Source organism: Caretta caretta, chromosome 9 (genome assembly GCF_965140235.1).
Source record: "Caretta caretta isolate rCarCar2 chromosome 9, rCarCar1.hap1, whole genome shotgun sequence".
Lineage (NCBI taxonomy): Eukaryota > Metazoa > Chordata > Testudines > Cheloniidae > Caretta > Caretta caretta.
Genome location: NC_134214.1, coordinates 98814383 through 98829188, shown reverse-complemented (window position 1 = coordinate 98829188; position 14806 = coordinate 98814383). Strand labels below are relative to the sequence as shown.

The window sequence follows — 14806 nt, the reverse complement described above, 5'->3', positions numbered from 1 at the left end:
ATTCTGAGTGTCAAAACACATTTTTTCCCATAAAGCTAGACATATAACCAAATCAGTCGTCAAGGCATGTGTGTGTTTTAAATGAAAATGCATGCAAAGTTTCAAAATAGAGGAGATATTAATGCCGGAATCATAAGCCCTTGAAAAGTGTGATGCCATTTCCATAGAATCATAGAATATCAGGGTTGGAAGGGACCTCAGGAGGTCATCTAGTCCAACCCCCTGCTCAAAGCAGGACTGATCCCCGACTAACTCATCCCAGCCAGGGCTTTGTCAAGCCTGACCTTAAAAACTTCTAAGGAAGGAGATTCCACCACCTCCCTAGGTAATGCATTCCAGTGTTTCACCACCCTCCCAGTGAAAAAGTTTTTCCTAATATCCAACCTAAACCTCCCACACTGCAACTTGAGACCATTGGTCCTCGTTCTGTCATCTGCTACCACTGAGAACAGTCTAGATCCATCCTCTTTGGAACCCACTTTCAGGTAGTTGAAAGCAGCTATCAAATCCCCCCTCATTCTTCTCTTCTGCAGACTAAACAATCCCAGTTCCTTCAGCCTCTCCTCATAAGTCATGTGTTCCAGTCCCCTAATCATTTTTGTTGCCCTCCGCTGGATGTTTTCCAATTTTTCCACATCCTTCTTGTAGTGTGGGGCCCAAAATGGGACACAGTGCTCCAGATGAGGCCTCACCAGTGTCGAATAGAGGGGAACGATCACGTCCCTCGATCTGCTGGCAATGCCCCTACTTATACATCCCAAAGTGTCATTGGCCTTCTTGGTCCTTTTCTACAGAACTGCTGCCTAGCGATTCGGTCCCTAGTCTGTAGCGGTGCATGGGGTTCTTCCATCCTAAGTGCAGGACTCTGCACTTGTTCTTGTTGAACCTCATCAGATTTCTTTTGGCCCAATCCTCTAATTTGTCCAGGTCTGTCTGTATCCTATCCCTACCCTCCAGCGTATCTACCTCTCCTCCTAGTTAAGTGTCATCTGCAAACTTGCTGAGGGTGCAGTCCACACCATCCTCCAGATCATTAATGAAGATACTGAACAAAACCAGCCCGAGGACCGACCCTTGGGGCACTCCACTTGACACCAGCTGCCAACTAGACATGGAGCCATTGATCACTACCTGTTGAGCCCAACAATCTAGCCAGCTTAAAGATGGGCACTACATTAGCCTTTTTCCAGTCGTCCAGGACCTCCCCTGATTGCCATGAGTTTTCAAAGATAATGGCCAATGGCTCTGCAATCACATCCATCAACTCCTTTAGCACTCTTGGATGCAGCGCTCCCATGGACTTGTGCTCCTCCAGCTTTTCGAAATAGTCCCCAACCACTTCTTTCTCCACAGAGGGCTGGTCACCTCCTCCCTATACTGTGCTGCCCAGTGCAGCAGTCTGGGAGCTGACCTTGTTTGTGAAGACAGAGGCAAAAAAAGCATTGAGTACATTAGCTTTTTCCACATCCTCTTGTCACTAGGTTGCCTCCCTCATTCAGTAAGGGGCCCACACTTTCCTTGACTTTCTTCTTGTTGCTAACATACCTGAAGAAACCCTTCTTGTTACTCTTAACGTCTCTTGCTAGCTGCACCTCCAGGTGTGATTTCGCCTTCCTGATTTCACTCCTGCATGCCCGAGCCATATTTTTATACTCTTCCATGATCATTTGTCCAATCTTCCACTTCTTGTAAGCTTTTTTTTTTGTGTTTAAGATCAGCAAGGATTTCACTGTGAAGCCAAGCTGGTTGCCTGCCATATTTACTATTCTTTCTACATATCGGGATGGTTTGTCCCTGTAACCTCAATAAGGATTCTTTAAAATACAGCCAGCTCTCCTGGACTCCTTTCCCCCTCATGTTGTTCTCCCAGGGGATCCTGCCCATCAGTTTCCTGAGGTTGTCGAAGTCTGCTTTTCTGAAGTCCAGGGTCCATATTCTGCTGCTCTCCTTTCTTCCCTGTGTCAGAATCCTGAACTTGACCATCTCATGGTCACTGCCTCCCAGGTTCCCATCCACTTTTGCTTCCCCTACTAATTCTTCCCCGTTTGTGAGTAGCAAGTCATCATTTTAATGATGAATATTTCATTAAAAGCACGCAAAAATGTGTAGGCTCTTATATTTTGATCTATTGTTGCATACTTATAATGCTGTTTTTCAAAGTCGTAAGAATTCTACAGACCAGTTAGTATTCTGCATGTGTCAATAGACGGTTATCAATGAGAATCTTCTTGCCAGCACTTCAGAAATGTTAATTAAATAGAATTGGCATTGTTGCATAATGTCTTTGAATTGGATGTAATAATATTACAAATTTTTTTTCTACAGTTTTCAGCTTTTGAGAATGTGAAATTCTGTAAATGGTGACATTAGCATATGTCACTGCATTGATAATATAAGTAATTTAACAGAAAACTGCTAATGGAATCAACATAATCGCCAACTAAATATTCATGGATTTTTTTTTCTTTTTTTTCCCCCACAAGAACGTCTTGATTGTAGAAGTAAGTATTATGTTTCGCTTTGGGTTCTGTAATGTGTGATTTGTGATAACATTTTAACAGGAGATGGTCCTGAATCTGAACACCTCTATATTTCAGCGAGCTGTGAAACCTGAATCTAGGCCTGAATTTTGCAAATGGCCCCTAATTTTCATAATGAGCTGACCCACAAACCCTCAAAGTTAGAAATATGTGAAGTCTGGATCTGAATTCTCAGGTTGGCCCCATCTCATCTTACTTAACTGCAGGGAGAGAATGTCCATGTCAAAGTTTTGCAATTGTTACTTTCAATTTGCTGGGATCCTATTTAATCATACTGGTTTATATACTAAAGGAACTTGAACTAAGTGAAATTAAGGATCTCTGTCACTTTATTAATGCACAGACAAGAATTTAAACTGCAATAGTTATGGAAAAAGATTCTTATTGGGAATATCTTAAAATATATAAAACACTCAACAGTGTCTGATGTTTGCACGTATCATTTATATACTAAAAATAAACAATAAATACATTTGTGTTGCATAAAGAGTCTCACTTACCACTGGTTTCAGAGTAGCAGCTGTGTTAGCCTGTATCCGCAAAAAGAAAAGGAGTACTTGTGGCACCTTAGAGATGAACAAATTTATTTGAGCATAAGCTTTCATGAGCCTACAGCTCACTTCATCGGATGAGCTGTAGCTCACAAAAGCTTATGCTCAAATAAATTTGTACTCCTTTTCTTTTCACTTTCTACTGTAGCTCATCATGCACCTCTGGATATTAATATGCACAATACAATTTAATCTGACTTCCTAGCTGTTAAGATAAATTAGTTCTTACATTGATACCTCCTTTTATTGATGGATGGAGGCTTGTTCTAGCCAGTCAATATTAACTCCTGGGGGAATTCTGCGCCACTGCGCAATGCAGAATTTTCAGAAATTAATGTTCTACATGCAGAATTTCCTTTTCCCCACAGAAATAGGTTGCAGTGCTGCTGGCTGCCTCTAGGTGCTGCTGGACCCAATAGAGCCCAGCTCACACATAGAAGACACTGCCAGGGGGAGGGGGAGGGAGCTAAAGGGCTCCTGGCAGCTACAGCATGCCCTGAGGGAAGGACTGGGCAGCGTGCAGGAAACTCCATGCAAGCCTGGGCTGAACATCAGACTGTTTCTCCTTCTGGATCCCTGGGCTCTGGGGGCGAAGGGGGCGGATGTCTCGGCTGGACTCTGGGATGGAAGGGGGTGGGTATCTGGGCCAGGGGAAGCCCCGCAGCTGGACTCTGGGGAGGAGGGGGTGCGAGTATCTGGGCTGGGGGAACCCACAGCTGGGCTCGGGGGGGAGGAGTGGGGGGAGATTTGGTTGTATTGGTTGATGGGCGGCCCTGCAGCTGGGTTCTGGGGGGAATGGGTTCTGGGTGTCTGGCCTGCCGGGCTGGGCTTGGGGGGAGGGCAGAGAAACAGGAACTGGGTTGTTGTAGGGGTTTTTTTTAAACTCTCTCCTCCTGGAGGAATTTTTGTATGTTTCTGTATTGTTACAGACATACTTGCTGACAGGTATTTTGAAATAAATTACCAAAATAATTGAAACTGGTGTGATTATGTAGTGTTGTTTGGCAAATAAAATTTGGAGAATTCTGCAGAGTGCCCCCCAGGAGTAAACATTGATTCATTTGCAGATAATGTTCTTGAACAAGGTTTATAACTAAGGCCCTACTTACAGCGTGGGATGATTGTAAAATAATTGCAGCTGAGTTGCGGACAAGACATGCAAAATCTCGGAAAGGTAATAAAGGTCCTTTATTAATTGCAGTAATTTGGAAAAGCCAGAGAAGACCTATTTGTTTAAGAAAAATTTGCTGGAACAATATAAGCATTCAAGTATTATGTTATGCCTGCTAATTTTTTTGATAACCAGATATTTTGCTGCAACTGTATTACAGTCATTAATGCACGAGACTAACAGCCGGACTGCCAGCCACCCAGGGCTGACAACCAGGCTCCCATTGTCAGCCCCAGTCAGATGTCAAAATTGTGGTGGAAGCCCAATATTATGGGATCCGTAATTTCCACAGTATCGCAAATTAAGTAGGGCCTTATTTTTTAACCCTAGGATAGAGAAGTAGTGGCAATAAACAATTAAACAACTTCCTATTTACACAGACATATTAGTAGCATAACATGTAAGTGCAGATCATTCTGGCCACAAGTGTGGTAAGCCTTAACAAGTGTGTATTACAAGAGCATAAAATGCATAATGTAACAAAAGTTTTTGGATGTAAGTGTTACATTATGCATTTTATGCTCTTGTAATACACACTTGTTAAGGCTTACCACACTTGTGGCCAGAATGATCTGCACTTACATGTTATGCTACTAATATTTGAAATAGAAAATAACCATTCCATTTGTTAATACAAAAAATGACTGCAGATGTGGATTTGCATGCCACGCTAAGGTATGTGTTACAGTGGTGTTGGTATTAAAAGAGAGTGCTGCTTTTTTATTTGTGAGTTTCAAAGTGCTGTTTCATTTAAAGACGGTGCAATAGATTAACCAATGGACAACGTTATTTTTTTCAATTTATTAAATTTTATTTTAAATTAATCAGTAGTGCCTAAAATATGGAGGCTACTGATTTTTATCATGCTACATATCATTTAACCTTCTATTTAATTGTTTAGAATTTCATATTATTGCATCTCAGTATGACATGGGCTCTTCGATTAGAATCTGGGAGTGCTACTTTAACAGCTTTTATATAGTTTTCTGACGTGGCTTTTTTATCATCAGGATATAATTGATACTGGTAAAACAATGAAAACACTGCTGTCTCTGCTGAAGCAGTACAATCCAAAGATGGTAAAAGTAGTCAGGTGAGTTGTTATTACAGCTGCTTGTGTTGTGTATTACTTTTTTAAGAACTACAAAAATAGTGAAATAGGATTATAGAATACTTTTATATTTGAAAGGAATTTTTTTTCCCCCTTGACTCAAAGGTGAAAACACCCTTCATAGTATTGTACGTGGTCACACTTTCTCTAGTATAGGGTCTGTTCATTGTGAAAAGGTGCACTTATTTAGACCGACAGGAGCACTTTTCTATCATTTGTGTTCCGACTGCTTAAGGGATTTTGTAGTGAAGAACGATGTGGGGGCTGCCTCTGTGTGTATGAGTGTGTTGGGCATGCATTTTGTCTTGATTACCCTAGGATTTTTTTTAAAAGCCTCCTAATATTTCTGCTCTGAGCTTTCTCAATAATCTTAAGGGGTATTTTTTAATATTATTGGATGCGAGCCTGATTGCAAAATTGGAACCCTGGTTAGCAATTTTTAAAATTGCCATTAGCCTGCAGTAACTGTGTGCAACTCGGCTATAACAATCAAATGTCCGAGAATAATCTGGCCATATCATCTGCTGGGTTTTACTTTTTAGGATTTTAACATTTTTAGTCAAAATATTTTTAAAACACTTATTTTGTTTAAAAAACTTATGACTAAACAACCAAAACTGATGACCATTTAATGTTACTAACAAAGTAGCTGTCAAGCCTAATGGTTTTTACACTTCATAGAATCATAGAATATCAGGATTGGAAGGGACCTCAGGAGGTCATCTAATCCAACCCCCTGCTCAAAGCAGGACCAATCCCCAATTTATGCCACAAATCCCTAAATGGCCCCCTCAAGGATTGAACTCACAACCCTGGGTTTAGCAGGCCAATGCTCAAACCACTGAGCTATCCCTCCCCCCAACTTCAGATGGCTTGTTCTCTTTCATTATCAAGCTGAATCTTATTTGCATTTTACAATAAAGATATATTGACTTATAGGAATTATAGATAAGTAGGGGGTGGAGGTGGCGTCTAGTCAGGCAGCATTGCCATACCAATACTAAAACAGTTGTTAGACGTGTCTCAGGTAGCTCCTTTTTCTGGTAATCTTGGAGTGACATGTCGAGGGTGAGACAGTTACAGACTTCTTATTGGTTTGTTATCTCTGAGGTCACGACAACACACTGGGGAGTTTGAAGAGTGTGTCAAATGGCTGTATGTCCCTGATAGGGGCCTTTTTTAAAGGGCTTGTGGGCCCTGCCATTACATTTTACATCATATACATATAGCGTAATAGTAAACGACATTCTGGTCACATTATGTAACTTTGAAAAAAGCTTTTTGTAATACTGTAAATTTGTCAAAAGATCTAAGCCATAAATATGCATAAAGGTGAAGATGCTTTACATTTTTGTACCTGTAAACGCTTGCCTGTTTGTGTTTTCCATTGCTTTGTGTTGCAGCTGTTGTGCAGAGGGGTTCCAACAGATCCCAGTATGGATTTGAAGTTCCTTGGTCAAATCCCAAACTGGTAGCAGCCCCCAAAAATTAAGTCATTCAGCCAAAACTTCTGTAAACCTCAAATGTCAACAAAGTCAGAAAGCTGACAAGTTTCCAGAAACCCAGCTGAATGCTGGGTTCAGAGATACAAAGGGATTTAGTGTTACGTTGATAGGCAATGGCAGATCCTCTTCCACCCTTAAAGGATGTGGCTGTCTTGCAGGTAGGGAAAGTCATATGGGTGAATACAGAGAGGTTGTGAAAAGTTGACCAGAGGGCAAGTATCCCTGAGAGAAAGGACTAAAGGCATCATGATACCAGGCAGTGGGGCTTAGCAGGGCTTCTTCTTCTTCCTCTCTTCTCAGAGAGCCTCTTCCCTTAAGTAGGTGACACTTTTGAGTACATAATCAGCTTGAGCTGTCTCCAGTGTTCATCCATCAGACACGTGACTTTCTCTCTCCTTTTCTTCACACAAAGCCTTCCCCAAACAATTGCAGCCAAACACGAGACACCACAATGGCCCTTTATGTGAGTGTAGGAGCATCCATGGACTACCTTGAGTCATTGGAATGATACCTCAATATATGGTGATGGACAAAAAGTATGAGAACACTCACTCTGTTCTCCTTTCTCTCTACTTCCTGGAAAGTGCAGTTTTGTTCTGAAAAGTGACAGTAAAAATGGCACTGTCTTAACTTGGCAAATCTGCTCCATGTTTGTATTCTGTTACATCTGCTGACTTTAGTGATAATACTGTTAGCTCTGCAGAATCAACGCAGCTGAGAAAGGGGGAGCTGGATTCCATGCCCCTGTGTGCCTCATCAACAGGAATGTTTATTAAATTCCACTTACAGGGATAATCAGGAGCACCTGTGCAAACCTGTTGAAGACATACTGTTGTAAAGGTGGATGCAATTTGGCTTACAGAACTTCTATGTACTGGTGATGGTGCATAAGAAGGAAGGAACCCAGTTTGGCTCTCAGCTCACAGGCTGAATTTGCAGGTGTGATAACTAGAAAAGCTCTCTCTTTTCTTGTGAACAGAGCACTGTACCTGAGGTTTCTTAGACAAAATGAACATGGAGTCTCATTATGCCAGTTTACAGAATCACTTTTCAGAACTGAATTATACTATAACTCCTGGCTGACTTTTCTACTCTCTGCGTCAGGCGCATGTTTGACTCTTGTCCTTTTAGCTAGACTGTCAACTGTTCGTGATTCAACCAGAAGTCTTCATCCGATCAATCTGATTGATTGCTGGGAGGTACAATACAGGATATATTTAATTGACGAAATTCTGCCTTCAGTTATACCCATTCAATATCAGTGAAGTTCAAGACTGGCTTGGTTTTTAGTAATTAATTCTCTATCTAGTTTTTTTGATCATCTTGTAGCTGCTGATTTCCATATTTCAAATTTCTACTGGTTTTAATTGACAGCTTGTTGGTAAAAAGAACTCCTCGAAGTGTGGGATATCGGCCTGACTGTAAGTGACCCCTTTTTGCCAGTCATCAATAAATATTTTGAAATTAACAAAGAAACACATTATCAAAGTATATAGAATGTTTTTAATCAAACTGTAAGAATATTTGGAATGTTTGTCTCCAGTTCACTTTTTTCTGATGATTCTTGGGCAATGTACTCTGATTTATCTAGTGCATAACAATACGTATGGGCAGAATGTACCTTATTTTGACACCCTTTTTATATTAAAGGGACATTGTCTAGTAGGTATGTCCAAAATACAGGTGGTTCTTCCAGCGATTGTCCATATAGGTTCTACTTCTGATGCACACGTGCCCGATGCACACAAGATTGGATTCTTTTGGCCAGCAGTGTCTGTTGGGATCACGCCTGTGCCCAAGGGCATAAAGGGAAGAGTAGGTCCAACCATCCCTCAGTTCTTGCTTGGTGCCTGTAGCCACAAGCCAGACCCCTACATAGAGTCTGCTTCTCTTGCATACTCTGCAACCTAAAACCTGATTTATTTTATAAATAATTAGTATAGACAGGGTAGTGACAGTTTAGTGGAGTTAGTAGTAGTATTTGATACCTGTGGACTATAAGACAAACAAAGCAACAAAAAAGTCTTCTTAGAGTTAGGGATTTACCAAGTACAAGGATCTAGCCCAGCTTCAAAACTCGCCCCTTTTACAATGCAGCTATCCCACTGCAGGATAGACACCCAAGGCGTCTTTGTGCCTCAGGGAGGGGTAAATCTGATGTACTGTGTATTATCGGCCATTTTTTCCTAAAAGAACGCACAAGGCAAGAGGCTTGCCTTGGGTTAGAACGATCTCCTTGTATCTGGAGAAAAAGGCCCTGCTAGGTCTGAGCAGCCGTCATCTTGCAGCACTTCTGTATGCTCTGGCTCAGCTCCTAGTTCCCAGGCTCACTGATCTAAGAAAGTGTCAGCCAAGACCAGCAAAGTAGCTAAGTCATCTGAGAGAGGCAGGGAAGAACATGGCTCCTCTAGGCTCTAGAGAGCCCAGATATTGGTCACCTTCAGAGGGACTGAGTAGAAAGAGGCAGAGATCACCTCAACCTGCTTCCTCAAAGGGTAGGTTATGGCCCAGAAGGGATCCCCCTGATATCCATCACCGAGACCAATCACCAAGCAAGAGTACTATCTCAAGCAGAGCTCTGTGCTTCACCCAGCACTGATCTTGGTCCACCTGGTGCTGACAGTGTCAGCATCTACGACTCCCGTGCTGATGACCACAGTACAGCTCTTCTTGGTACTGACCTGAGCACGGAAGCCAGTTTTGGTAGCGAGTGATCTAACTGACTGCTCAGCCTGAATCACCACTGCTGTCTTCAGTGGTGCGAGAGTGCCTTCTGCTAGTGCCATTACAGTGCAGAGCACTTTCTCGATCCTGGCAAGAGCGGAGCCCACAGCTCACCCTGGGAATCTTGTTAAAGCAGCCCCACATCTAGAAGAGGAGTACTCGCTTCCTCAGCTTCTGAGCACAGCAGGGAGGCATCCTCTGCCCACCAACCCTGGTCCCGTTCGTATGACCCCTATTTGTCAGACAGGGCATCTAGAACCTATTATTACACACACAAACCTAGGGGATCTAGGGAAGCGCATTCTCCATGGTGCCCACCCCCGTAGCCCCTTAATCTTACCAGGGTCATATCTGGCTCTGCTTGGGCCCCTTGGCGCACAGCTAACAAGAAAGCCAACTTCTACTGCTGCTTCTAAGGCTAGGTCTCCCTCCTCTACAAGATCCCCTAGGGTTGTAAAAAGGCACAGGTGGCTCACACTGTCAGCAGCAGGAACGTGAAAATGAAGAACAGCAGCTATTTCCTTGTCCTTATCAGACAAGGCACATTCCTTCTTCACAGCCTGACAGCCATAAGATGTTCCAGGAATTTCTGTGCTGAATGGCAGACACTGTTGAGATCCCTGTAGAAGTAGTGCAGGAAAAGTCTATGGTTTTACAAAGCACTGTTCCCGCGTGGAGGCATCAAGATCCGATGCCCACTTCGGCAACGTTGCCCAGTCGTCTTTATTCAGATGCAATTCAAGCACCCACTTCCTATCTACCATGGCACTGCTTGAGTGTCACCAGAAGTGGACTGCACATGGACTGTTGCTTGAGGAGGAAAAAACGGTTACTTACCGTAGAGTAACTGTGGTTCTTTGAGATGTGTTGACCTCATGTATTCCATGACCCACCCTTCTTCCCCACTACAATGGAATCCTGTAATTACCTGCATTCTGTATGGGCGAAGGAACTGAGGGACGGTTTGACCCAAACTGCCCTTTATGCCCTTGAGTGCGGGGGTACAGGCCTGGCCACAGCAGACTCTGCTATTCAAAAAAATCTGATCTTGTCTGCACCGGGGGCATGTGCACCAGAAGTAGAATCCATGTGGCCAATCCATCGTGAAGAATCATGGTTACGATAGAGTAAGGAACTTTTGCATGTGAAACTTTTAAAATGAAACCTAAATTAGTAGAAATGCATTCATGAATTTCAAAATTTCAATACAAATAGATTTTATTTGGAGCAAACGTTTGTAAGCTATACATTGCAGCATTGTGCTACTGCATGAAAACCAGAAATTGAAATTAACGAGTCTGTTTTCATTTCTAAGATAAGTGAAATGAATGAAGTTAACGGACTAGATAGTGAAAAGTAAATTAGATTTGTAAAATAGTTTAGAAACTGAGGATGCTTGAGGAGAACAAATAAGGACATTTGGGTTTTAAAAAAAAATATGCTAATATGACAGTGCTTTTTAAAAAAACAAAAAAACCACTGGTACATGAAGTCTAACAAGACAATGAATTATGGTCCTTTTCAGTTGTTGGATTTGAAGTGCCGGACAAGTTTGTTGTGGGTTATGCCCTTGATTATAATGAATACTTCCGAGATTTGAATGTAAGTAATGTTTTCCTTAATACTTTTTACTCTTTCAAAACTAGGGAGGAGGAAATAGGATAATTCATTTTTTTCCTACTTAAACTGTACTTTCATACACAAGCCTGATCACTTTGTTAGTGATGTAGTGGCCAGGGAAAAACTTTAGCAGCAGAGCAACCTTTCAACTCTCATTAGGCAGGCCAACATGGATCTTCTGCTTAGCTCTGGAGAAAGGAGGCTTACATGCTCCTTATTGACTAGATGGGAAAGAATGGAACAGCTGTAGTGGTCTTGTCTCACCAGGTTTTTTCACAATTAACAACAGAAGGACAATTTGGAATAAAGAATGAATTGCCCTTGAGTTCCCACCCATTCCTGAGTCTTGTTCTCTGGGTGGCACAAGTCTCTTAGCAGGGATCAGGTGGGATATGGGGGAATTAACATTTTGATACAAAAAACAGACTTTAAAATTATTCTGTATAAATCAACTAATGAAATTAGCGATAAATAACATGGAAATGTGTGATACCCTTTTTTTTTTTTCTCAGTAGAATTGCATTATTGAATGAATGTCTAAAACTTCATAGATGTTAGTTTTCTAATATCAGCTTTCTGTTTTGTTTCAGCATATTTGTGTGATTAGTGAGACTGGGAAACAGAAATACAAAGCGTGAGAGCATAGTTCAAGTGCTGTGACAACAGAGCTTTGCAACATTTTATTTCCTGAGTCCTATGTTTTAACAGATTCAAGTCTGAAACACCAGCTAACTGTGTAGAATGTCCCAACCTCATTGTCATATGCTCACTATAGCTTATTGCATGTACAGTATAAGAAACTTGTCTTGTTCATTTATAGTTTTGAAATGTCAAATAATTAGTGCAGTTCTGATTTTTATCTGCACTATGAATCTATCAACTATCGCTACCCCTCGGTGGGTTGTGTTGTTTGTGAGCTGCACTCTTGAAGTGGTGAATTGCTTAAACCTAATCGACCCTGAAATAATTCAAAGTACTGTTAATGTAAGCCCATTTTAAGGTAGGGAAGTCTATTAACAATATTTTGAAATGTATAAATTATATTTTAATGCACAATTGTGATTATTGATATCTGCACTCTTGGGGTGTTAGAAAGCATGAGGAGCAGCCAGTTATAGTACCTGTAATTGCCAAGGTGTTAACCACGGCTCGTGGAGTAGCCTTACTGCCATTAAAGGAAGTCTGAGTGAAAAATGTCAGTTTGGGCCGAAAGGAGATGGACTGACAAAACTGAATGTTTAAAAACTAGTTCTCACGGAGCTGCCCCTTTCTTGTAGGTTAATATTTTCTTCAAAATATTTATCACCCAGTGGGAATTGCCTTTTAAATCTAAACAGCTATAATATATTTTACATTTGTGAAAAAATATGGTAATGTTTATAAGAGCCACAAAGCAAAGTACTTTAAAGACTGTTTCTTTAAAATAAAACCTATACACCTGCACCCTCATGGTATACATTAAAATGCTCTTGAAATGTGCTTTTTGCTAATGATATTTGGTCCTAAGTCTTTCTAACAGTGAAGGCAGACTCTCTGCCTTTGCAAGTTTCTCAAAGACTTCAGTAAATTCTAGTATACCATATGTAGAAAAAATATTGCACTGGGGGGGAAAATATAGAAATGCTTCCATGCACTATACCAAACTAGATTCACAGAATATAGTGTTTATATATTGGTTGTTTGATCTGCTTTGACAAGGTAAATAGTGAAGATAATTGCTTATTAAACACATACATATGGAAATATACAAATATTTTGTGAGTGATCCTTATGTTTTGTCTTGTTGACTTGTCTCTGCTCTGGAGATACCTTGAAGAATGCTGGTATTATTCTGGACATGGTGCCTCACACAGAGTCCATCTTGGTCACATTTTTTAGTCTCTTGACTTTCACAGTTCCTGTACAACATACTTAGATTCCTGCCTTGTTTTTCAGGACTTCACATAATTCAGGGCGTAATACATACTGTTTTCTTGCCAGGCAAGCTACTCTAACTGTATGAGCATATGTTGGATCATTCTGTTTTTCTTTTTGAAGTTTAACTTGTTTCCATAATTTTTCCTAGTAGTGCACATTCTCTGAGATATATTGTCCATGCCTAGTGTGCTCTGGTACAGCTGTATAGGTAATTGGCCTAACTACAGTATGCATTATTTACAAAATTTAGGTTAGTCTTAATAGTCATAATCTGTAGAAGGCTTTTGTTTGTGAATCTTGTCATTACAGAATAGTATACAGGTCGTGTGTGACTGAACCGCATTTTTAAATGTTTTTAGCATTATGAGTTTTATATTTAATATTCCAAAGAGTTCCTCTAAATCCACGATGCAGTAGCTGACTATTTAGCATTTTGTCTTAGGTTCTAAAATGGTGTTTGCATGTCTTTTCAAGGTCAGGCCTTGGCCCTTGGACTTTACTTTTGAGTATACGTGGTATCTGGTATACTTGGCAATGCCAAGAAAAGGAGAGAAGGAGCAAAATAAATATTTGAAGAGAGAAATGCGTAAAACTCTCCAAAATCAGTTCACCTAATTGGCCTTTGACTTAGGCTATGTCTGCACTATGGACTTTACAGCAACATAGCTGTACCGCTGCAGCGTCTCCTGTGTAGCTGCTCTATGCCAGCAGAAGAGCATTCTCCCACCAGCATAATTAAACCGCCTCCAACAAGCGGCGGCAGCTGTGTTGGTATGAGAGTGTCTCCTGCCGACATAACACTGTCCACAGCGGCACTTTTGTTAGTGAAATTTATACCAACATTTATACCATTGGGGGAGTTTTTTCACACCTATGACCGACAAAAGTGCTAGCGTAGACAAAGCCTCAGTCCTGGCTGCATTTAGGGCCTGATCCTTCAAGATACTGAGGACCCACTGACTTGAGTAATAGTTCCCTGCTTCACTAGGGATGCTCTGAGAATAAATCCATCCATGTGTCTAAGGCATTCAGATACTACTACAATGGTGGGCTGGAGGGGCATAGATGTACCTACCTTGATAAAGGACAAAAAGTGAGAGTCAAGGATGTTTAGCACATTGTAGGATTAGGCCCTGAAGTATTCTGTCTCTCTAGGTACTTGTATACACCCCATCACTGTGGCGTCTGAGTGCCTCAAAGTGATGAGTCTGCTATCCTCACAATGCCCCTAACAGATGGGGAGCAGAGCCATAGGAAGATGAAGGGTACGCCTACACTACAGCCAGGGGTGGGATTTGCAGCTCACGTAGACGTACCTGCGCTGGCTTTAATCCAGCTAGCTCCCCGGAAATAGCAGTGAGACTATGGCGGCCCAAGCTGCATAAACAAGGACATATCCAGAGAGGGTCAAGCAAGCTGAAGCTGGCACCATGGCATCCTCCCCACTCTTTTAGGCAAGCTAGCTGGGGTAAAGCAAGCCTGGGTACTTCTATACCCTTGGCTGCAGGTTAGATGCATCTTAAGTGCCATGCTCGTGGTCATGCAGGAGGTGTGGCAAAGCTGGGAATTGCTCTAGTCCTCTTGACTTCCATTAAACTATCTTAACCACAGAACTGTTCTTCCATAGGATCAAACAGCCTGTAGGCTTTAAAAACCAGCGTGATGTG

The 14806-nt window shown here is 41.5% G+C and overlaps 1 protein-coding gene across 1 annotated transcript in view; it reads left to right on the top strand.

Annotated features, from left to right (window-relative positions):
* HPRT1 (hypoxanthine phosphoribosyltransferase 1) overlaps positions 1-12973 on the top strand; it is a 29416-nt gene extending 16443 nt beyond the window's left edge. The window contains exons 5-9 of the mRNA XM_048864428.2: positions 2484-2501; positions 5273-5355; positions 8253-8299; positions 11128-11204; positions 11813-12973. Of these exons, the coding sequence (XP_048720385.1) occupies positions 2484-2501; positions 5273-5355; positions 8253-8299; positions 11128-11204; positions 11813-11860 (273 nt within the window). The 3' untranslated portion in view covers positions 11861-12973. The remainder of the gene's footprint in view (positions 1-2483; positions 2502-5272; positions 5356-8252; positions 8300-11127; positions 11205-11812) is intronic.
* Positions 12974-14806: the final 1833 nt, after the last annotated feature.